A 24,612-nucleotide genomic window follows, 5' to 3' on the forward strand; every position below is an offset into this window, starting at 1 on the left:
TAACCAGTCTCTAAGCGCGAGGAGAAAGTTACGGGAAGTCCGGGACGAGCAAGTCCAGGATGTGGCCCAGGAGAACTCCCAGGGCAGCCGAGAATGAGAAAGGCGACCGCTCAGTACCTGCCAGCAAACAGGAGAGAGGTCAAAGGTGTGGCTTCCGGGGCCCAGAGATGCCGCCCAGCGAGTAGAAGGCGTCTGGTGTGGGAGAGGCGGGTGTGAAACCTCAGAGCCACTTCCTGCTTTTGACCCAGAGCAAGTTGGTTAACTTCCGACATGCCTTGTATCTTAGGAAATGGAATAACATCTGCCTTATGAGCTAATAAATGCAAAATGTTAGCACAATGCCTTATGTATGAGTGATAGGTGCTCAACAAACAGGCGTCGTTAACACAGATCAGCATGTTTACTGTAGGCCCAGGAAGGAGTCTCCATGAATTCTTGTGGTTATTTACAAAAAGGTGATTATAGCTTCTCTCCGCTTTTTAGATGAAAGGGGATGCTAGTCTCATGTTTTTAATCTTCACAGATGTAAGTGCTAACAGAGTTCCTTATATATCACATTCTGCTCTAATGGCTTTTTTATTCTTTCAAAAAAGGGTGAAAATATTGAGTGAAAAGTTCCACGATGCCATATTAAAGGGCTGAAAGGGCTTTAAAAAGGAACAGGCAGTAATGACTGGGAACTCTGCTGAGCGCTAAGGTGACAGAGACACGAGTCCTGCTCTCGCGGAGCCTGCAGCCTGCTGGTGGGGGAGAGGACCTGAGAAAGACTCAGTCAGTGACCAGTCTCTAAGCGCGAGGAGAAACCCTAGAGCACTCTCTACAAGCAGCTGAGCCCTCCCCTAGACAGTGGCACCGGGAGATTGTGCACACAGCCAGGTGAACACTGCCCTGGGCGGGGAGAGGAGGGCCAGGTGAGGGGAGTAAAAGGCAACGTCAGGGGAGGGCAGGAGAGGAGGGGCGACGGGGAGTCAGCCCAGCACGCAAGGCCCAGGGCCAGCTCCTCCGCCCCACGGCCTCAACTCCACCAAAGACCCCACAACATCTGGTTGTCAGCATCAGTCCGAAACTTCCCACTGCGGGCTGACTATGGACACACCTCAAACTTAAGGCGCGATCTTTTACCTGCGCCACCGCAGGCCTCCCAGCTTGCTGTCCAGAGCACACCTATCCGCCCTGCTCCCACCGGGAGCGCAGAACAACCGCAAAGCTGCAGCCCCATGACATGAGCCACGCGGCGCAGCCTCAGGACCAAGTCCACCTGATCGCTGCTGCTCACACCTCCCGCCCCCAGCCTCACCGTCAGCATCGATGAATCCTGGAGATCATGGCAGTGAAAAACGGAGTCACTACAGTTACATATTAAAATACACGACAGCATCATTTCAGAACACATAATTTATTATATTTACGAGTTCAAAATAAAATGGATACTTGGGAACCTTAAAAATGAATTAGAAGTAACAATCTGATATAAAATTCTCAAATCTTGGAAACAGAATTTTAGCACTTACTTAAAATTTCTTTCTCATGATTAGCATAGTCTAAAGGTTATTATGCTCTTCCAAAGGAGGGGGGGGGGGTGTTTAGACAACAGACACACCGGTGGAGGCAATGAGGTCTTCTCAGCTGCTTTATTCTCCACTGAAGCCCGAGCGGTTCTGTTTCCTTTACTCCCAGGAGGCTGCCACGTCCTGCTTCCCCAAACCCTCAACAACAATGGCACGCGCATGCCCGGAGGCAGGGCCTGGCCCTTCGCCCTCCTAGCGCGGCGGCTTCCCCCGCCAAGGCTGGGGTGAGCTACGGGCCTTTTTAGAGATTTTCCAGGTTCATCATGGAGGCCGCTTTTCTTCTCTGCACTGTAACCACACTGAGCTGCAAGTGAAATGAACAATCAGTGAGCAGTCACTTTCCTCTGGAAAGTCTTGGGTGAATTTTCCACACTGTGTAACCCGCCACAGCTTACGGCCATCGAACATAACCTTCGTGGAGAGGGACTTGGGAGAGGTCGCCCTCTGTGCTCACTTCTCTTTTACTCCTGAGACACGTGAGTGCCTGCACCACACTAGACACACAAGCCAAATACGACATCCCGCAGCTCAGTGACATCCTGAGAATTCCAGGACTGAGTCCACAGATGGAGGAAGAACAGCCAGAGGAAAGGGAATTGGAAAAGTGGCTAAAACAGACACACTGTAAGCAGGCACACTGCAGGGCTGGTAATAGATGATAGGCCATAGTAAGAAAAGTCTAATAGGAAAATAATATTTAAATATTAATTGGAATTGATTAAAATATGGAATATACACATGGTAAAAAAAACAAACAAACACCTAACAGTGCAAAAAATAAAGCGAACAGTACGACGTAGCATAAAGGAAGTCTTCCCACCACTGTGCTATTTCCGTAGCCTTCCTTCCAGATTCAACACTATTTCCAGTTCCTAAGCATCTTTCCTAAAGTATTCTATTGTAAATGGGGGTAGGCATATGCATATATTTCCTCACCCCTTTTTATTTAGAAAATGATAAAGTATGATGCAGACTTTTTATCTTTTTTTTTTCTCTCCCTGCTACAAGATCTACCTTAAAAATGCTTCCATATTACTTTCTTACTAAAGGAAATAATATGGAAGCTGGTACATGCCCGTGACTGATATTCAACCTGGGACCCTTCAGTCTATAGGCCAATGCTCTATCCACTGAGTCAAACCAACTGAGGCAAAATGGTTTCATATTAGATCTATTTTATTCCTTAACAGCTGCTAACTTTCCCCTGCCTGGATATTCCATAATTTAGCTGGTTTTCTGTTGATGGGCATTTAGATATTTTTAATATTTTAAAAGGATAAGCAACGCTGCAATTAGGATTTTTCATGCTTCCATGTACAGCTGTGCCCAGGGGCAAGGAGCCACCTGCAGAATAAGTTCTCAGGAATGCTGGGTCCTGGGTCATTACAGCTACAGCCTGTGAGAGATCCTGCCGAACCGGCTCACCGCACCAATCGCCATTGGCACCAATGATGTGTGAACTGCAGCACTTCGTTGTTGACTTAGCCACTCTTTGTATGCATTCACGACATTAGCCTCTTGGTCATACACTTGTTGCTCATACTTTCCTCAGTCCGTCATTGACTTCACGACACTTTTTAAATGTAGGAATTTGAAATCTGACACTGTCACATTTATTGATTTTCTTAGTTTCTAGGTTTGTGTTCTTGCGGAGAAAGGCCGCACCGCCCTGATTTCTAAGACATGGCAGTCATGGCGCATGTGACTTAGAACCCGGGCCACAGTATTGGCTGGGGGGGCCTTGGAGACAGGACCCGGGAGGAGCAGGGTCAGGACCGGCCGAGTCAGGACTGAGGGGCTCTCCCTGGACCCAGCACGGTGCTGGGCTGCACTGCTGAGTACAGACAACGAGGATCTCTCAGTGCCATCGCTGCATTAAATATCAGGCCCTTAGCAGGATACCACTTCTATTAGCAGTTTCCATTTTTTGGAGGAAAATGAAAAAAATTAATTAGAAAGAATTCAGAGAAGGCAAAGGTAAAGGTTAAAAAAACTGAATATATGTCTCATAAACAAAGTTTATAACTTGGACTCACTTAAGGTGGAAAAATATTAACTCCAGGGGATAAATTCCTTTTTGTGTATGGGAAGAAGGATGAATGGTTCCTTTCCGTCTTTAAAGAAGAACAAAATAGGAGAAGAAAAGCTTAAGGAAAAAATTGTGATTTACTGAAAAAACATTAAAAAAAAAAGTTCACAAAGAGAATGGGGGCATCTTCCATCAAGGTTAGCAGGAGGCTGCTCAGGCTTAACTGTCTGGAGGGAGACGCAGCCAGATGTCACCAGGGCGCTACAGCGAAGTTCTGCAACTGCTCCCTTTTCACTACGGGACTCGAGGTAGGTGGTTTTAAGTAGGCATTTTCTTGACCATATTCCTTAAAAAAGGCGAACTCCAAGCTTTAAGGATTGTGATGTAAAAAATTTAATTTCTTATATATCTCTCTACTTACCATTTAATGACTAAGTGCTTTGTATGTGTGAATTCCCTTCACCTTTCAATAACTCTAATGGAAGCGGTTTTTTTTTGTGTGTGTGTGTGTGTGTTTTTAAATATATTTTATTAATTTTCCACAAAGAGGAAGGGAGAGGGATAGAAAGCTAGAAACGTTGATGAGAGAGAAACATTGACCAGCTGCCTCTTGCACACCCCCTACTGGGGATGTACCAGCAACCAATGTACATGCCCTTGACCGGAATCGAACCTGGGACCTTTCAGTCCCCAGACCGACGCTCTATCCACTGAGCCAAACTGGTTTCGGCATAATGGAGGCGTTCTTATCCTATGCTGAGTAAGAGCGTGAGGCACAGAGAGATGGAAGTGGCCCTGAGCCACATGGATGCCGAGGGACAGCAGGCTGTCTGTCCACACCAAACACAGGCTCCAGACACTGCCCAGCACACCCTCGCTCCTACTACCCTATAATCCACGCGATGGAGAAATTCTTGAGTAATTAAGTAATCAGTTACTTCATTATCCCATAAGTAATTAAACATTTCATAAAGCTATAATTTACTTTCAAGAGGGAGGGGACAGAAGGAGAAGGGCAAATTATGGCTGGATTTCAGTTAAGTGTCGCCTCATGGTCATACCAGAAGCAGACTTAAAAAGAAAATCTGTAAATATCACAAACACAAACTGAATTCAGTATTCAGAGTTGCTTTACTATGTATAAAATGGTGTAATATCTGAGTAATATTAATTTTAATTAAAATAGTAGACTTATATCCAAATATAACTATTAATGTTTTAACTTGGTTTGTTTTTGTCTGTCTGCCTATCCATACCTAGCTATCTGACTGTCCATCTATCTGCCTGCATGTCTATCTATCTATCTGAACTGCTTCCAGCCTATCTTTATATTCACTAAACTGATCTCATTTCGTTCTCAAAAAAAGAGACTATTGCTCCTATTGCAGAACAAATGGCCCATTTCCTAATGATGTGTGTGCATTATGGATAATTACCCCCATATCAATATTTCACGGATGCATTTTCAAACTCTATTTCCCACTGGACTTTATTTCATATTTTAGATTTATAGTCGTATACAAATGTGCATTAAATGGAGTTAACCTACACACAAAGTATTTTTTTTCCATTAAAAAAAGTGCAATTGAAACAGTGCTTTCAGAGCAATGCTGCCTACTTCCGACTCCGTCAGAAAACACCTGCCAGTTCACACGCACAGCCTCTGGGGCAGGGCGTCCCTCGGACTTCCTGGGACAGAGCGGCTCACCGTCATGTCCTGCTGTCTGATGTGACGCGTGGTCATTGAGCACCTGGAATCTGCTAGTCTGACTGCAGATTTATTTTAGTTTATTTACTTTTAATTAGTTGGAGCAGCTGCTGGTGGCTAGTGTCTGTGAGTGGACAGTGGTTCCAGAGGTGGGAGTCAACTGCAGAGACTGACGTTTATTTCTGTCTTTAAAGTTTACTTTCAACCCCAAGTAATAGAGACTAATTTCAAATTTAATCAGGTAAAAATAACCCTCCTAGTTCTCTGGGGACTTCTGAGGAGCCTTTCTTAGTGTGACCCACCCGGACAGTCCCCTTTAGGGACGGCACGGAGCCCCTACCTGCTGAGAAGCGGACGCGGCTCTCTGCTCCGCCTGATTGAGCCGCCTCTGGAGTCTGCTGGCTTTTTCTTGATGCTCGAGAATTAACTTTTCACTCTGGAAGAGGAAGCGTAAAACGAATGGGTTAGAGATCCACGCGTGACATGGAGGCGTTTGTGGAATAATCAATGGGAAATCTGGACGTCATCTGACCACTAAAAAATGCAAACAGAGTGTCTCAAAATGTGCATGTTTCAAGTTATGAAATTCAAAGCTGGTTGTACATCCTCACTAAACCATTTTACCCCTCCATGCCAACAAAAATGTGGATTAAGTGCAAAGCAAAGAGAATCAGAAGTTGAGAACAGGATTTTCAATTTCTGACCTGTTAACCGTGAGATGCTAGCTCAGTGCTTCCAATGGGGAGAGCATGAAAACACAGACTGCCGGGCTTCCCACCTGGACCCACTCCCAACTGAGAACCCTTGTGTCTACCCTGTTCCCCACAGGCGCTGACACTGCCTGCTGGTGTCCTCAGAGCCACTGTGCTAGGACCAACGTCTAGGGAAAATGGGACATCGTCATTATTAACATTCAAGAAACAAAAAATATTCATTCTAGAAATCCTGGTTTTAACAGTGTTAGATGTGCCTTAAATGACTTCTATGCTAAAGGTGTTCTTTAAAAGGTGACGAAGTCTGTTTCTACATGTTCACCAAACAGCTGTATTCGCCACAAGGTATTAGGGTCAACAGAGTTATTAAGAAACTAGAGGCCTGGTGCACGAAATTAGTGCTATCAGAGGGTGGTGGGGAAGGGTGTCCCTCAACCCGGCCTGCACCCTCTCACGGTCTGGGAGCCCTGAGATCGAATCCCCCAAAGAGGTAGACCTTGCCCACCCACCATAGCCCATCAGTCAGTGGCCTGGGCCTCCCTCTGCAGGGCGGTCATGGGGTGATGGCAGGGCACCTGCCTTGGCTGGCCTGGCGCCAGTGCATATCATAGCGTGGTCGTCTGAACGGTCGTTCTGCTGTTCGGTCGTTAGGTCCATTTGCATATTATGCTTTTATTATTATAGATTGTTATGGGTTGAATTATGCCCCTACATATATATTGAAGTCCTAATCCCCAGTACCTATAAATGTCTTCATTTGGAAATACGGTTTTTGCTATATGTTAGAATGATATTACTAGGCTTGGCCTTAATCAAATATGACTGGTGTCTTTATAAAAAGGGGGAATTTAGACAGACAGACGTGTGCAAAGGGAAGACCATAGGAAGACTCAGGGAAAACACCATCTACGAGTGGAGGAACACCTGAGGCTGCCGGAAGCTGGGTGACAGGCCTGGACCGATCCTCCTCTGAGCCCAAGAGGAACCAACCCTGCCGACCTCCTGACCAGGACCTCTGCCCTCCAGAGCCGAGACCACACTTCCCAGTGGTGACCTGGCAGCCCAGCCTCAGGAAGCTCGCAGCTTCACGAACATAAATCTGACACCACACGCCGCCACGCACCGGCTCAAAGAAGCTGTGAGTTAAGAAACGCACCAGACCTCCCATACTTACTCGCCTGAACAAAATGTTTTTGTACAACTGGTATTGTTATTCAGTTTTTCTGGCACTTGTGGGAATTGAGAGAGTAACCAGCCTAATCAGGAATGGAAAGAAAAACACGCTTTCTATGAAGAACAATATAGTTCCCATGTCTTAACACACAAGTGATTACGGGGCCTGTCATGCCTAGTAACATAAAATATTGAAATAACAGTATCCTGTTAAAATGAGCTTATTATATTTCTCAGTGTGCCCCAAAGCAAAATTAAATTTTATGATGAGAACTATACTGGCTATTCCAATTTACAAAATTGTTTAAATACGCAGTCTTAAATTTAAGAGGCACATTTTAAAACTAGAGTGAACTTGGGGAAAAAATGCCATCATCTATAATAATCATTTTCATAGTAACTATCAGACTGCACATAACATACATATTTTTCTATGCTGTCATAATAATGGTTAAGGCACAGTCCAGATTACATAAATCATAATATATAGGCAATTGTTCTTTTTCAACGGTTCATTGTGGTTGCTTCTGCTCTTCCGATATTATTAATATTACTGTGTTGATTATCTTCCTTTAAATTTTTCCCCATTTTAAATAACCCCCCTTAGACCAGATTCCTGGAAGTGGGAACTATACCGAAGAGTACTTTAATGGCTAGGGTGGAATTGTTTTCTAAATGGTTCATATCAATTTACAGTGCTACAAAACTTAAGAGCAATGATTTCACTCTGGCAGCTATAGCGGCCCACAAAGAGACGGTGGGCCAGGCAGCCTGTAAAAGAAATTCCAGCAAATACATTCGAAGTTGGGACATCAAAAGGAGAACTAGAGTTCAGGAATGCCCTAATCATAATCTAGAAATTGCTTCCTTTTTAACACTTCAAGGAAAAAAACCTGAACTCTTGTTCTAGTAACCTCTCAAGTCATCTGCAGGAGTATTTTAATATACTCCAGGAGGCCAAAGTATTTTCTACACATCTCTTGTGATGGATGAAAAGTAAACAAAAGGAGCAGGTTAAAAAATAATCTCAGACATGCACAGACCTCCGAGGGTCCTAGCAGTCTCTGAGACTGGACCAGCCCCGCATCTGTCATGTGCACATGAGGGATCCCTGACTTCAGGCTTTTATTCACATGGCACCACCTGAGGACTTCTGGGTTATGGATGATTTCTACAAGAAATACGCACATCTGTACGGTCATTTCCAAGTAGAGAATTAATTTGGACTTGGCTCCAGTAAAATTCTCTAACATGTGTATCAGGCTGCAGCAGAAGGACCTCCCGGGGGAGTCATTATCTTACCTCCACTACCTTTTCATTTGCCATTTCCAGCTGAGAAAGCAGCTCTTGGGTATGAAGTTTCTGCCGACTCAGCTCACTCCTATTAATGAAGGGAAGGAGGGAGGAAGTAGGGAGGGAGAAGAGGAGGAAGGAGGGAGGGAGGAATGGAGAGATTGTTTTTAAAAAAATGAACAAATAGAATCCTTATTAGTGAGATGCATGTTCATGTTTCTGTGTGTGAAATAATGTTTCTTAGTAATAGACCATATCTAAAGGACTCATTCATTTCTTTATATATGTGCATTTTATAAAGAAATGAATGAGTCCTTTAGATATGGTCTATTACTAAGAAACATTATTCTGGAGATTGATTATACAGTAATGTGAATACACTTAACACTATTGAATTGTAACTTTAAAATGGTTAAGCAGATAACTTTGTTATTTTATCACAATTTTAAAATGGTTAAAACAATATATTTTATGTTATACTTCGCCACAGGACCCCTCCACCCCACCTATGTACATGAATATATATACTAGTATCTTAACAGTACCACAGTGTCTTAATATTATCTTGACTATTATTTGGCATTAAATGAAAGCACATTCATATTCATTACTATAATTACTCATAAACTACTGTGATATACAGTGCTTCTGAGAGGAGCTCAACTCTGGGAAAACTGGTAATGTTAATCACTCCACAGTCATTTCAGTGTGGTATATTCAGGACTAGTGTTTGGGTTGCATATTTTATACATTCATATCTCTTATGTTTTATTAGCTGGAATTTTCTTATGCGCAGACTTTTTTTCTATTCAACATAAATGCATTATATTGTTTTTGGCCAAAAATAATTTGAAGAATCCCAGGTTAGAAGTAGATACAATGTAGTCTTAAAAATAACTTAAAAAAAAAAGATCAACTCAATGTCTTGCATACTAAAATAATTATTCAGGATTCAGTTTTTCATCCTTTGACCTTACTTGTTCTTTAAAAAAATCAACAGATTAACACTTCCAAAATAATTTCAGCTTTGATTTTTCCAAAGGAGCTACATAATCAGCTTAAAAACCTGGTCTCTCAGGTGTCGTATAGCTAAGTGAATAGTTATTAAAATCAGAAAGCAATCTGGTATAAATACATAGGAGAGAGAAAATAATAACATCTACAAATCAAATCCACACAAGTAGTTAATGAACATTCTTCAGGCCAAGTGCAAGGTACATGATAGTAAACACAGACTAAAAGGGACACAGCTCATTCTACCTTACATAGCTTAAAATTCCCAAGATAAAAAAAAGAAAAAGAAAAAGAAGAAAAAAAAAAAAGCGCAAAATGACTGAAGTGACAAGTCTTCTGGGTAAAATGCAATTAAAGGTAAATGTTTTGCACATTAGTGCTGATGAGAAATAACCTTTGAGTACTACTGAGATGAAGATGAAACAATGATCATATTTATAAAGTCGGCCAACATCCAGTTTATAGAAAACACCTACTGCATAATTTGATGTCTGAATTATTATTCACTTATATATCCATGACAATTTACCTGAATGACAGTAATAATTTCTAATAAATAGTATTAGTAATAATTTTTCAAAAAATTTAAAATCACAAAAATACACACTATTAAGCCTAAGTTACTTAAAAAATATATATTTTGATTGATCTCAGAGAGAATGGAAGAGGGAGAGAGAGAAACATCAGTGATGAAAATCATTGATTAGCTGCCTCCTGCACGCCTCCTACTGGGGATCAAGCCAGCAACTCAGGCATGTGCTTTTGACCCAAATTAAACCTAGGACCCTTTAGTCCACAGGCTGCCGCTCTATGCACTGAGCCAAACTGGCTAGGGTAAGCCTACGTTACTTTTTAATCTGTGTAAATACTATTCTCTTGTTTGTCAAACTCTGTCACTCCTGGATGGCGAGCAAGTGGATCATTCCTTGTGGTTCCCTTTAAGGTCTGGTTCTCAGCAGACCTGGGCAGGTAATGATGCAGATGATGATGATGAGGATGGTGGTGTTAACAGCAAACACTTCCATGTGCTTCCAACATGCCAGACACTGTCCTAGGTGCTTTATTTAAATAAACGCATTCGGTTTTTATGATAACACTATGGGACTCCATTCTCACATATGAGAAAATTTAAAGACAGAGACATATAAAAACAAAGTGAAGTAGTTGTCTAGAGTCATGCAGCTAGTCAGTGTAGAGTCAGGACTGAAAACAGAACCTTTGCTTCCAGTGTGAGCTCTGTGCCCTCCCCTGGATGGCAGGCAATTGCTAAATGAGTGAGTGAAGGACTATGAATTTGTGTGCTTATCAGGCATTCTAGATTATAAAAAGTAACACATTTACTGAAAACTGAACACATTTATCTTTATTTCTGATGTACTTCCCAAGGGTTCAGTCTTACACTTAAACTTGATGCCCAACATCAAACTTCCTGCACTGTCTCCAAAACCTACTTCTCATCCTGCCACTCAGATTTCACCCCGCCCACACATCTGCCTGGTGACTTAGGTTAAGTGTAGTCTCACTTGTTCTGCAACGCTCCTAAATAGACTCTTCCTAAATAGACCCTTCCTTTGCAATGACTCTCAGATCTGTTCTTTCCTTCTACTCTGTTACCATCACAGCTCAAGTTCTTAGTTTTTATACCGATGGGCACCGCCAACGGCTCAGGCTTCTGTGAAGCACCCACCATTGCGCCCGCAGAAGTGCTCAGTGAACACAGCGGCCTTCCCTTTCTAATCGCCAGCATGTGCTCGTCCTGAGACACCACTTTAATACCTTGCTTCCCTGAATGACAACTTCTAGGGCATTCTGCTACTGCACAAAACAGTCCAAGACTGGCATTCAAAAACCTCCCTGAATCTTCCCAATCTTATCTCTGATAGGAGTCTTCCTTGTTATTTAGGCTCTCACAGTCCTGCAAGCAAACCACCTGTATCCCAGTAAGCTTGCATTATGTCATTTTCTGAATCCTTGTGTTTAGATTTGCCATTAAAATCCTGCTCTCTCTCTAAGATTCCACTCTGCTTCAATTCTTTCTATGCCTCCTTCCGAATTCATTTTAATTTCACTAAAGGTTTATGCTTATTTTATGTATAGACATTTAGCAATTCTGTATTGTAATGCCGATTAGTGGTTTACACACACACACTCACCCAAGAATAATGGAAAACTATAAAATTGGGGATTGCTTTGCCTTGGCTGGACAGGTCAGTTGGCTGAAGTGTAGTCCTGATATGCCAAGGTTGTGGGATTGGTTACCAGCCAAGGCACATATAAAAAAAATCAACCAATGAAAAACAAAAGAATCAACCAATGAGTGCCTGAATAAGTGGACAACAAATCAATGTTTCTCTTCCCATCTTCTCTTTAAAAATGAAATAAATAAAATTTATTGGGAATTGTTTTTAGTTTCTGCAGGATCTACCAAAGTTGCTTTGCACATAGGAATTCAGTAAATATTTGCTGATTTATGGCTTTTTGTAGCAAACCTAAGTTAGAAAGTTCTATTCCTTATTTGCTCAGCAAACATTTACTGAAGAATCTACCACAAAACATATTTTAGATAAAGACCATTTTTATTTATTTAGATTTATATATATTCCACTTGTTTCTACAAAGGATTTGAAGTGGCTAAAAAAAGATTTTTTTTTTTTTTTTTCCAGTTAAGCATTCCCTTCCATCTCGTTTCTGAATGAAATTTGGGGAGGTGTGAAAGGGTGAAGAGAACAGTGGTTTCACCAGCTCTGTCCCCTGAGACCTTCCCAGAGCCTGCCTGCCAGTGCTTTGCAGCTGTTAATTTCTCTTCTGGGATGTTAAACTGCAGGATAAAGGAAAAACCCAGGGGACGATGCGACTCTATATCTGTGAGAAATTTTCTCTTCATTAGAGAACATCATTGAGCGCTCCCAATATCATTAGTGATTTGGAAAAAACATTAAACAAGACTTTCCAGAAAGTTTCACAGTGGTATTATAGTGGAAACACTTGCCAAATACAGCTACATAATCTCTCCCCTGGAAATCTTTAAGCACAGAAGCATCATTTCCTATCAGGCATGACTGAGGTACAGCCTGCCAGAAGGATAGCAACAGATGACATTTCCAGTTTCTGTGTGACATTGTGGTACTTAAAGAGTACTTTAAGCTAATTAAAGAATTTAACAAATTTCTAATTTCTGGCATATTATATATTACAGGTTTAAGGTAAAATTGTCTTCTACCAAGTTAGTGTGAGTATATAAGAATGAGGAATTCCTTATAATATCACTTGGCCCTCTAACTCCTAAATATTTTTAGTTTACTTACATAATTTATGTGCATGTAATAAAGTATCCTAGTTATGCTTACAAATATAATTTAGAAACACAGTTGTAAAATATAATTGATTTATTATCTTCTGTGTAAGTAAAATTTAAAAACACATACATACAAAATAACTTACATCACCCAGCTAGTGTGGCTCAGTAGTTGAGCATAAACTCATGAACCAGAACATCATGGTTTGATTCCCGGTTAATATATAAAAAGCCAGGGGCTGTCATGACCTAAACAATCAGACGGACAATCGAATAGCAGGCTAAGTGGGGCGACCAGGCCAGCAGGGGGGTTAGTCAAGGATGACTGAACGACTGAACCACAGGCTGCGTGGGATGACCAGGCTGTCAGGGGTGTCAGTTGAGGGCGACCAGGTCAGTCGGGGGAGTAGTTAGGGGTGACGAGGTTGGCAGGGGGGCCAGTTAGGAGCGATCAGGCCAGCAGGCAGAGATGCTTAGGGGTGATCAGGCTGGCAGGGTTGGCAATTAGGGACAACCAGGCCGGGGGGGGGGGGGGCAGTTAGGGGCAACCAGGCTTGGGGGGGGGGCGGTTTAGAGTAAATCAGGCCAGCAGGCAGAGACTGTTAGGAGTGATCAGGCTGGCAGGGGGAGCATTAGGGGTGATCAGGCAGGCAGGCATGGGAGCAATTAGGAGTCACTATCTACAGTACTTGCTGTCATTGCAGAACTAACTAGATAATTCAGTGATTACATTTTCATAGCACCCATCAAGTGGTGTAATAAATTTCACAGCACCCATCAAGTGGTGTAATACATTCCTAGCGGACGACTGCTAGGAAAACCAATGCAATGTAGAGCTTTAATTATAAATACCACTCATAGGAAGCTTATGTTAAGAAACTATGTGAAGAATGGACTCAAAGTGTACAAAGTGTGGGTGAACTTCCTCACATATCATTCTAAGTGTGGCCCTAAGGATGCGATTGGGGAGACTGTACAGTCCATTCATTTCATTAAATAATGAATTGAGTGCCTGCTGCATGCTACACATGATGCTGGTGCTTGTGAGATGGAGGAGGGGGGCCTGCAGAGGAGATACAGTCACTGCCACAGTGAGACGAAGGGATACCAGAAACACTGAGAAGCTACTAGGTTTATAACAAGTAAATGCTATAAAAGTCCTGTGGAGGATGAGGGGATTAGCACGGCTCTCCAGAGGAGCAGGCTTTTAAGCTGATATATGAAAGATGAACAGACGTTAGGTGGGCAGAGGCAGGGTGAGAAAAGGAAAGACGTTATAATGAGATCCACATGTGAAGGCCAGGAAATGAGAAAGGATCATCAAGGTAGAAAGCTGGGAGATGGTGCAGTATGGATGCGCCATACAGACTCACTGGAAGTCAGTTGTAGGGGGAAAGAAGCTGAAACACAAGGAAACACAGATTGCAAAGGATCTTCTATGTCTTGATAGGAAATGGAGAATTTATCAGACAGATAGGGAAGCGCTGAAGTATTTTAAGAAGAGGTGACAAGATTAGATTTGAGTATCAGGAGATTTTGCTGATTACAGCAGGAAAAATTGTAAGCATCTATGATAACAGTAAATTAGGAGGTTATAGCAGCAATCTAGGTGAGCAGTGTTGATACCTGAACTTCGAGAGGGCAATGGACAGATTCAGGAGATATTTTGATGAGAGCGGGGGAGGGTAGAATTAGCAGTACTTGACATATGGTTATGAAAAGAAGGGTTCAGGATGATTTTGCCTGAGTGACTAGGTAGAGAGCACCACTCATGGAAAAGGAAATGCAGGATGAAGGACAAATTTGGGCCAGGTGTGGAAGAATTGGTTCAGATCTGAATGCATCAAATTGAGGTGCTATGGAAATGTTCAGGAGAGAGTTGGAAATACAGATTATTTCAAAAGGGCAGCATTAGAAGCTGTTCTGTAATAAAAATGAGTCTTTTTCTTCTTCTCTATCATAGAAATGGGTGTCCTAACCCATGCTGAGAGAATTTCTACTCTAAACACACTTCGATTCCCCATATCATAAGCACATGTAATAACTGAAGAGTATGGTTACAAGGTTAAGAGCAAAGTGTTCCCTGCAATGCATTCATCTCTGTGAAAACACAGCAAACACTTTTATAAAAGAAGAGAAGTTATGGCTCCTTAAGGCATGGAATAAGCATTTAAAATTTGGGCCAATATCTTAGGCTTTATAATTAATTATGATAATTGCTCAGATCATTATCACTGAGGCACAGTTTAAGATAAGAATGGGCCATGCACATTTTGGTTGATACAGAATAAGGGGAAATTTCCTAATGCATGAAATCATTTAGTGGTGTATGAAGAGTAAATCACACAAGACACTGTTCTTATTAGACAAGAGAATTACAAACAAAGGTGTGCTATTCGTCTCAGAGAAATGATGGATCAGCCAGCTGCAGTGTGTGCTTTCTTTGAAACTCTCTCCTATGACAAATTAACATAGCATATGCCAGATGTTTTTTTTTTCCTGTTGAATTATACTATAATATGCTTCAGTTACTTTTAGCAATTATACATTTTGTAATCTGCCACTACCTGCAGCTGCCTCTCATCCTGTTAATAAAAAAAAAAAAAAAAAAAAGCTTAAGAAAAGCAACATTACAGATATATAGCCAAGAATAATATTTTAGAGATTAAAGAGAATTTCTTGGGCTCAGATGCTGTGTAATTGCATACACACACACACACACACACACACACACACACACACACACAGAGACATACACACACACAGAGTTTTGGAGATGAAAATACTACATATGATATATTCATTCATTCATTCATTCATTTATTCAATACAATTTTATTAAACATCTATATGCCTAGCAAGATTTCTGCTCAGAGGCTTGTAGAAGAGATGAATGTAAATGATAGTTATACTACAATTCAGTAAGTGCCATAAAGAAGAATGAGCATAGTGGTATGGGAGTGTAGGGAAAGGAAAGACTCAATCTGTCAGAGGAATTAAGAATGCCTTACAGAAAAAATAAAGATATTTGATATGGGTCTGGAGGGAAGAAAATGTTTTGAGATTGAGAGTTGGGAAAAAAATATCCCTAGAAAGAAATCGCACGTACATACCCCTAGAATCCTCCTTGATTCCTCTCTTTTCCTTCATATGCCATGTTAAATCCATCAACTCCTTCAATTACAGCTAAAAAAAAAAGACTCCCATCTTTCTCTTTCTTCTTAGTCTGAGTCACCACCATTTCTTAACAAGACTCTTACAATAGCCTTCTAAGTCCTTTCCCAGCTTTCTTTTCTACTTCTATTTTCCATTCAGAAGCCAATGGTCTTAAAAAAAAAAAATCTGATCAGGTGACTTCTTTTAAAACTGTCCACTAGCCTTCATTCATACTCAAAAATCTTTACCTGGCTAATAAAACAGCCAAGATCAAGTCCCAGATTGGAGCAGAAGCAATCACCAAAAATTCTGTGTGCACCCTACGTGTTTCCTAGATTCTTATGCAGTTAGATCAGTTTGGCCAATGAAGATAAGAGGAAGTGATGTGTATCATTCAGAGCAGGCTGCCCACCCCCACCCCTCGCCAAACCAGTGATCTCAAAGAAACCACACCTTCAAGGCCATGGAATCTCTACCACCAGAGCCTTATGCCAAACTGTCTTAGACAGGTAACATAAGCAAGAAGTAAACCTTGTGTGTTCAGCCCTGGGGTTTCAGAGTCTGGCTGCCCAAATCTGCCCCTCTGCCTTCATTTTGTGTACTGTTTCTTATACTTCAAACATACCTGCCTCTTCACAGTGACTGCTCTCTCCACTCAAAATGCTCTTTCTCCTGATGCTTTAAATGACAGGATCCCTTTTGTCATCAGATCTCACATTAATTCCCTCACAGGGTCTTCCTTATCTACCAGTCTCAAGTGCCCACCCATCCATTTATGGTCACATTGGTTTATTTTAATTTTCTGTATAGTACTTTTTATCTGACTTTAAACATATTTATTTGACAGCTTCCACTGCCCATTACTCAATAAATATGTGGTGATGAGTGAATGGAGTGCAGACTAGGAGTTGTAAAGGGCCAGCATGTTTGGTTTATTGGGGAGGTTGTTCAGTGTGGCTGGAACACAAGTAAACAGGCAGACTGCTGTTTAATAAATAAGGTGAAGGAAAGATTGTAGGAAACCTACAGGCAACAATAAAACAGAAGCCGCTAAGTAGACAGGGCAAGGATTTGCTTTTTTAGGAAAATAATTCTGACAGCAGTATGAAAGGTGGAGTGGAAAAACAAAACAAAACAAAGCAGAGTGAAGAGCTACTTTAAGAGTCCTAGTTGAGGATATGCAGGGCCTGACTGAAGGCAAGAGCAGGTATGTTATTGCGTGTTTACACAAATGCAAGTGTTTCCATGGGATAAATACTGCACCTGAGATTGCAAAAGGGTCTGCACAGACTCAGTTTTATTAGATAACTCTTCTAAAAAAGATTCACCAGTTCCCACCAATACATACACCAATTCCTGTTTTCCCATGTGCTTTCGGGCACTGCATGTTAACCATCTTTTACATTTTTGCCAACTTGATAGGTACAATTATTGCTTTAAATTTGCATTTTTTTTTAGTGAATAGAGTGGCTGAACCTGGTTTGCATTGTTTAATGGAACTTTGCTTCTGTGAGCTGCCAGTTCACATATTTTGTCCCTCATTCTATTAGGTTGATAATATTTTTCTTAATTATTAAAATCTTGGTGGATTCTTCATATGAATCCTTTGGTTTTTTTTGTGTTTTTTTTTTTTACATTTGTCTTTTATTTTTGGTATCTTCATATAGAATTTTTATTTTCTGTTAAATCAATATTTTTCTTTTATAGATCTGGGTTTTGTGTTTTGATTAGAAAAACTGTTATATTCCAAGATAATAAAAGTAGTAATTTCTTTTAATACCTTCTTTTTTATTTAGCTCTTTAATCCACCTGAAATTAGTTTTATGTATATGATAAGAAATATTCTAAATACTTTAAAATATCATGTTTTCACCAGTGATTTAAAATGCCATATTATCATGAGCAAAATTTCCAATTTTACCTGGTCTGTTTTTCTGTATTCTACTCAGATGATCTACACCACATAGCTTTATCTATTTGTTATTGGCAGGACAAATGTCTCTCATTTTTAAATTTAATCTATAAAAATAATGTATCATTCAAGTAAGATTAGTACAGCTATATTACAGTTCCAGATGTTATATATTAACAAGCAACTATTAATACTGTCCCCTCTTGAAAGCTCAAAATTCTCTGCATTACATACATCCCATATAATAAAAGTCTAATATCCTAAGTGTCCAGTTGTCTGTTCAACCAATCAAAGTGTAATGTGCTAATGATATGCTAAGGCCACTCTACCTCTAGTTACGATGTGCACTGACCACCAGGGGCAGACAGTTGACCAGTCGCCATAATGTGCACTGACCACCAGGGGCAGACAGCTGACCAGCTGCTATGATGTGCACTGACCACCCGGGGGCAGATGTTCCAACAGGCAGGTTAGCTTGCTTCTGGGGTACAGCCAATCGGGACTGAGCAAGATGGGCTGGACATTCCCTGGAACCCTCCCGTGGTCTCTCTCAGTTGGCCAACCTCCTGCATCTCTCCCTGGCCCCAAACATGCACCGGTGGGGTCCCTTGGCCTGGCCTGTGCTCTCTTGCAATCCTGGCTGAGAGACTCCTCTGAGTGCACGAATTTCATGCACCAGACCTCTGGTTTCAAAATAAAAGAGTAATCAAGAGGGAATGATTATAAATGAATAAAAATTTACAAATGAAAGCAAACTTCAAACTGAAAGAAGATACCAGAGGAGCTCACATTTTTAAAAAGCTCCTGACACTTACATAAAAAATTTTCTTCTATAGAAAAATTTTATTTAATTAATGTGAGTTATGTGTCATTATAGCTATACTTACTTTTTGGTAGATCTTAAGAAATCACAGGTACCTGATAATCATATTTATTTGTCACTTGTCAGGAGGAACAGACGTTTTCTAAGGCAGCAAAACCAGTCCCTAGAGGATTCTGGCATCTTAGGGGTGTTGTGGCCATGCTGGTATTTGTTTTTGTCTCTAATGCTCTTAAACTATAGTAAGTAGGTAGACACACGGGAGGCAAGAACATGGCAATATATAAATATTTGTTAAGAAGTAAAGAGGACATATTTCAGGGGAAAGCTTTAATGCATATGGCACGATAATGGTGTGCTGGCAATGAATGCTGGGACGTAAACCTGATAAAGCTCATTGTCAACAGTGACAAATAAATACATTTTATATAAATAATAGAATGCCTGAATTGGTGGCATATACACAGAAATCCTCATGGGGAAAGTCAAATGCATCAAATGAGCCATTTGATTTTTAAATGTATTGTTCTGTGGTTTATGTTGTAATTTATTATTAATAAAAGAGATAATTGGTTGAAGACTTGGATTGTATCGCTGAATCAGCCTAAAACAAAACTGTTTTTGAGGAAAACAAGTGAACCCTTCCCCAAAGAAACAGAAATACTACCTAGCAGTCAGCCTGGAGAGTTCCTGGAATAATCACATTGCTAGTACTCATATGGAAGCTGTCCTAAATATATCCAGTGAAGAGGAACACATTCATAATATTTTTTTTCACTGGAATAAACATAAATTCCTACTTCAAAGTAAAAAATTATAGCTGCTATGTAATTCTGTTTATGACCAATAGGTGAGGGATAGGTAAAATACTTTGATAGATACTATTTTTATTGTAGGAAGATTTTTGGCTTGATTTCATATATATCCCTCAGTATTATTTATGCCTCCAAAGAGGATACAATTCACATATATAAATCTTGCCTAAAATCTAGTGCTTTCTAGAATTAGCAATGCTTTTTTGTACAATTAAAAATGAAATAAGCACATAAACTTCTCATATACATATCCCATGCATTATAATATGGTTTGCTTGAAATACAATAATCTCTTTGCAATTATAAAGGCTATTTCCTAAGCCCTGGTTTTACTGTTTCCTTCCTAAATATTTTACATGTCAGAAATGGAGTTAACACTATATATGTATCATATAAATAAAGCCTTATAGTAACATATGGGATTACAGGTAAGTGTAAAGTGTTGGGGCTGGGTGAGATTCAAATTCAGGCTTGATTGCACCCTGAGTCAGTGGTGGTCTCTCTAACTGTTGTGCTGCTTCCTTACATGCTAAAAATATATATTTTTCTCAATACTGTGTAATATATAATCCCTTTATGAAAGGAAACAAGTCTTAATGCAAACTCTTGTGAAAATATTTTCTGTTTTGAAAGTAAACATTTTCTTTCATAATGTAAACATGCGGAGCAAACCAACATGGACCTAGCAGTGACATGCAGGAAGTCTCCCTAGAATAGTGGAGTGTCTTTCTCTTCCAATCCTGATTTAAACAACCAACACAGGCACAACAGGTAAAGATTAAGTATGCCTTATGAAAACCGACTTTCCTCTGCAAAATTCTAAATATATACAATGAAACCCTAATTAGAATATAATGCTTTCTCATATTTAAAAAATTATAAAAATTATTACATAACCAAGAAAGATTTAACTTAAGCCTAATTATTCCTTTTTTAAAAGATTTCTAAAGAAAATGACTAAATCTAAAATTTTCAAAGCATGTAAGATGTGTAACCTATTTATTTTTTTATAAACAATTTAGTTTTAAGTAATCTTCCTCAACCTATTCAACCTACCAAAAATGCCATGGAACATGGGGGCTTTTAAAATTTAATAAGAAGAGTGTTCTAATCCCTGAGACAAAGACTGGATTGTTAAACACACAGAAGAGGCAATGGCTGGAAAAATCTGGTTCTTTTTCTCTTGTCTTTAGTAAGAGCATTCAAAGAAGGATTCTTCCCCTATGCAGTTATTGTGGATTTGTTAAAAACTGGGTTACACTGAACTGGAATGGCAGAAGGAAAAGCAGTCACAATAATTAGAATCCATATGAACTTGAAGAGATATGATCATGATAAAAACTAAAAATTAGAATACTAAAAAGATCTCAAAGATAGTCAAGGACTAGAGATTCAGGGACAGTAAGACCATTGAAATATGAATCCTATATAATAAAACCCTAACATGCAAATCAACTGAACAGTGAATGACTGGCCGCTAAGATGCACACTGACCACAAGGGGGCAAATGCTCAATGCAGGGGGAGTACCGCTCAGCCAGAAGCCAGACTCATGGCTGGTGAGTACAAGCTGGGCAGTAAGGAGCAAGGGGTCCCAGACTCTGAGAGTCCTGGACTGCAAGAGGCATATCTGTCTGCTGGCTTAGGCTCAATCCCTGGGGAGATAGGGCCTAAACTGGTAGGTGGACATCCTCCGAGAGGTCCCGGATTATGAGAGGGCACAGGCCAGGCTGAGGAAATCGCCCCCAAGTGCACAAATTTCGTGCACTGGACCTCTAGTGTAGAATGAAACTATGAGTACACACTATTTCTAATAATATATAATATTTACATGAGGCTTAGAGATTATAAAATTGATGCTTGGAAAAATTAAGTGGTTTATATGTAATCACACATTTGTGGAGCAGACCCTGAATTAGAAGCTACAATTTTAGCTGTTTTCAAATTGTATTTTTTTGGGTGATACTGGTTTGCAAAACTATGCAGGTTTCAAGTGTACAACTCAACAACACATCATCTGCACAGTGCATCATGTGCCCATCATCCCAAGCAGTCTCCTTCTGTCCTCATTCTCCCCCATTGCCCACCTCCACTTCCACCGCACCCCCCCTTTCCCTCTAGCTACCACCGCACCGTTGTCTCTCTCTCTCTTTCTGTGTGTGTATCTTTGCTTAATCCCTTCACTTTCTTTCATCCAGCCTCTCAACTCCCCTCCCCTCTGACAGCTGTCAGTCTGTCCCATGTATCTATGCCCCTGCTTCTATTTTGTCAGTTTATTTTGTTCATTAGACTCCTTTTTATATACCCTAACTGATTCCTGTGTGAAGGTCTTAAGTTAGCTACTCATACTGTGGAGAAAAAGTTTAGATCTTTAAAATTGTTATTTCAATAGTTTATTGTTGAAGGCTGTTGATAAATATATGATCCTAAAGCTTATGTTTTTCAGTATTTAAAAGCTGTCAAATTATGAGTTATGCATAAAAGATGGAGACTATTTTGGGAAGACATACACAGTATTCTAAGATTCTATGTAAACTGAAAATAAACATAATGCCTTCAGTTGTCAAATGGATAATTTGAAAAGTTTATATTACTTCTACTTAATAAGCTTTGAGAAAAAATGTAAGTTCTTAGCAATGACTTACAGAGTAAGTTTGCTGCAAATTCAAATTCATAGATGGCAAAAAAAAATAATAATAATTCACCAAAAGTAGAAATAAAATTGTTAAAAAAAAAAAAGTGTACAACTAGAACTAGGGTACAAAGTGTTGCTTTTCTGTCTGTGTGAGCTGCTGAGCCTTGTCCCTGACTCCCTCTGTCTTGTGCCCAACCCCAGGCTGCCTCTGTGGGGCTCTGTGTGGTGTGCTGTGTTCACCCCTGGGAACCCGGAGTACAGAAAGTGTAAAACTCTGTTTGGTTTCTTTCTCTTTTGGTTTTCCTCTGGTCTCACTAATTTTACTCAAGGAAGTAGTATAAAAATACAAAGATATAACAGCATATTTCCTGTTAAGAAATAACATTAAAACCAACTGCTAATGTTTCTTAATTAGAATATGTTGTGTAATAAGTACAACATTAATTCTAACGACCCCAATATTAATTCCCTGCAATAGTTCCAACTGATTTATTTTGAAGCTACAGTTGATTTCAGCTTCCTGAATGCTGTAACTGACCATAGACACATGTACAGGAAAAAGTTACCCAAAGCCTAGCTTTCACTAATATACATTATCATGAAATATGTATTTCACCAATATATATTATGCCAAATGAGGTGGGATATTTTTAAAAAGTATGATTGGATCTACTACAGGTATATTAGATTATTCAGATTAATCAATTCATTAAAACTGCAATACTTCAAAAGTATTAGAGAGATGAAAACACAGCAAAAAGTGCTGAGGCAATTTTTGAACGAAAACTTATAATGAGAAAAAGCACAGAATATTGGAGCATCAATGATTCCCGCACCATGGAAATCATTTACAACTCCCCACATTTAGTTCTGGTCTGTTGAGCATTTAAGTCTGATCATATCACTTTGCTCAAAGCCTCTATAGCATCCCATCTCACTCAGCATCGAAGCTCATGTTTCTTCTGGGCAGGGGCCAGTAAGCATTTTCTTAAAGGGCCAGAGAGCAAATATTTTAGGCTTTGCAGGCCAAATGGATTCTGTTGTATTTACAGAACATCACTATATTATATTTATATGCAAATAGCATTAAGATTCTAAATGGCCATATCCAACAAAAATTAAACTTTATGGAATATGCATAAAATTTATAAAAATACACTATATCAGTTTTGGTTTATAATGCTCAATATTTTTTTAAAGTGGTCCAATAAACATTTGATGAATAAAACATATAAATATAAGGTCCAGGATTATACACTTTTATAAAAATACTATGGCACAGACCTTACACTAATGGTTAATTTCTTCTGTAAAATGTATGAGACAATTAACAATGAACTTACTTCAGATTACTAATCCTCATTTCGGAACTTTCAGTAAGTCTCTTTGTTTCTTCTTTCCACCTATTGGCTGCCTTCTGCTGAGTTGCTAAGAGATGCCTCAGTTCAACAGTGGAGTTGCGGTTAGTATCTTCCAACTCTCTCAGCTGAACTTCAAACCCATGCTCTTTTACAGAAAATTCGTGTTCCATTGCACTGATCTAGGGAATAAAATACACACAGTGTCTTCTCTTTCTTTCCCATTATTCTACAGGATACGCTGACCACTGACACCCAAAAGGAATATTCATTGCATTGTCTGTACACGTAAATTTTTTTATGGGAAATACACATAAAAGTTGTTTATAACTGTTGTTTTTCACCACTGAGGACTCATCCTATATGACAGTAAAATTTAGTGAAACCAGAATTTTGATGAACCACAATTTTTTGTGACACTTTCCCCAACACCTTAAAATGCCAGTAGAAAAAAGTATCTTACCTAATAGACAAACATGTTAATTGACTCTATCTTCATGACACCCACAGCCAATCAAGAGTGAGTATGCAAATTAACCAAACAAGATGGTGGTTAATTTGCATACACAGCCGCCAAGCAGCTGAGGTAGGGTGGGATGCTTGCATCATTGCCATGGTGACAATGCAGTTGTTCTGCCCCACCCCCAGCTGCTCTGGGCCTCTGAGTAGCGTAGGAAGATGGAAAGGCGGCTCTGGCCAGAGCAAAAGCGGTGCGGACAGCCAGGGAAAGGAAGGCCATTTTGGCACGAATCTTCATGCATCGGGCTTCTAGTACTCTATAATCTAAAACTGCTCTCATCATTTACTATTACTTCTGTTGCCATAATCCATGGGAAATGTTCAGGCTCTCAGTCATTAAAAGTTAGGTTTTTACTCAAGCCATTTAAAAAAATGTTTACTGGTGTACTATAAAGGCTACAACTCCGGAACAGCAGATGGAAGAGATACACAGGGCAAGGTTGGGATGTAGGGGCTGCGAGCTTCCAGGTATAGGCCCTAACCTCCTGACATGTTTACCAACTCAGGAGCTCCTACAGTCACTTTAGGTTAATATACTACACCTCAGATTGTCTTTCAAAGGGCTTTATGAAGTCACAGAATCCTATATAATAAAAGCCTAGGTG

At 40.0% G+C, this 24,612-nt stretch overlaps 1 protein-coding gene across 3 annotated transcripts in view; it reads right to left on the bottom strand.

Annotated features, from left to right (window-relative positions):
- Window positions 1–1,377: 1,377 nt before the first annotated feature.
- The window catches only part of SCLT1 (sodium channel and clathrin linker 1), an 81,979-nt gene continuing 58,744 nt past the window's right edge, over window positions 1,378–24,612 (bottom strand). For all 3 annotated transcript variants that reach the window (XM_045576417.1, XM_036424445.2, XM_045576418.1), the window contains 4 exons: window positions 23,474–23,670; window positions 8,494–8,572; window positions 5,646–5,741; window positions 1,378–1,872 (listed from right to left, as the gene is read on the bottom strand). In XM_045576417.1, the coding sequence (XP_045432373.1) occupies window positions 1,810–1,872; window positions 5,646–5,741; window positions 8,494–8,572; window positions 23,474–23,670 (435 nt within the window). In that variant the 3' untranslated portion in view covers window positions 1,378–1,809. The remainder of the gene's footprint in view (window positions 1,873–5,645; window positions 5,742–8,493; window positions 8,573–23,473; window positions 23,671–24,612) is intronic.

Source organism: Pipistrellus kuhlii, unplaced genomic scaffold (assembly GCF_014108245.1).
Source record: "Pipistrellus kuhlii isolate mPipKuh1 unplaced genomic scaffold, mPipKuh1.p scaffold_m20_p_8, whole genome shotgun sequence".
Lineage (NCBI taxonomy): Eukaryota > Metazoa > Chordata > Mammalia > Chiroptera > Vespertilionidae > Pipistrellus > Pipistrellus kuhlii.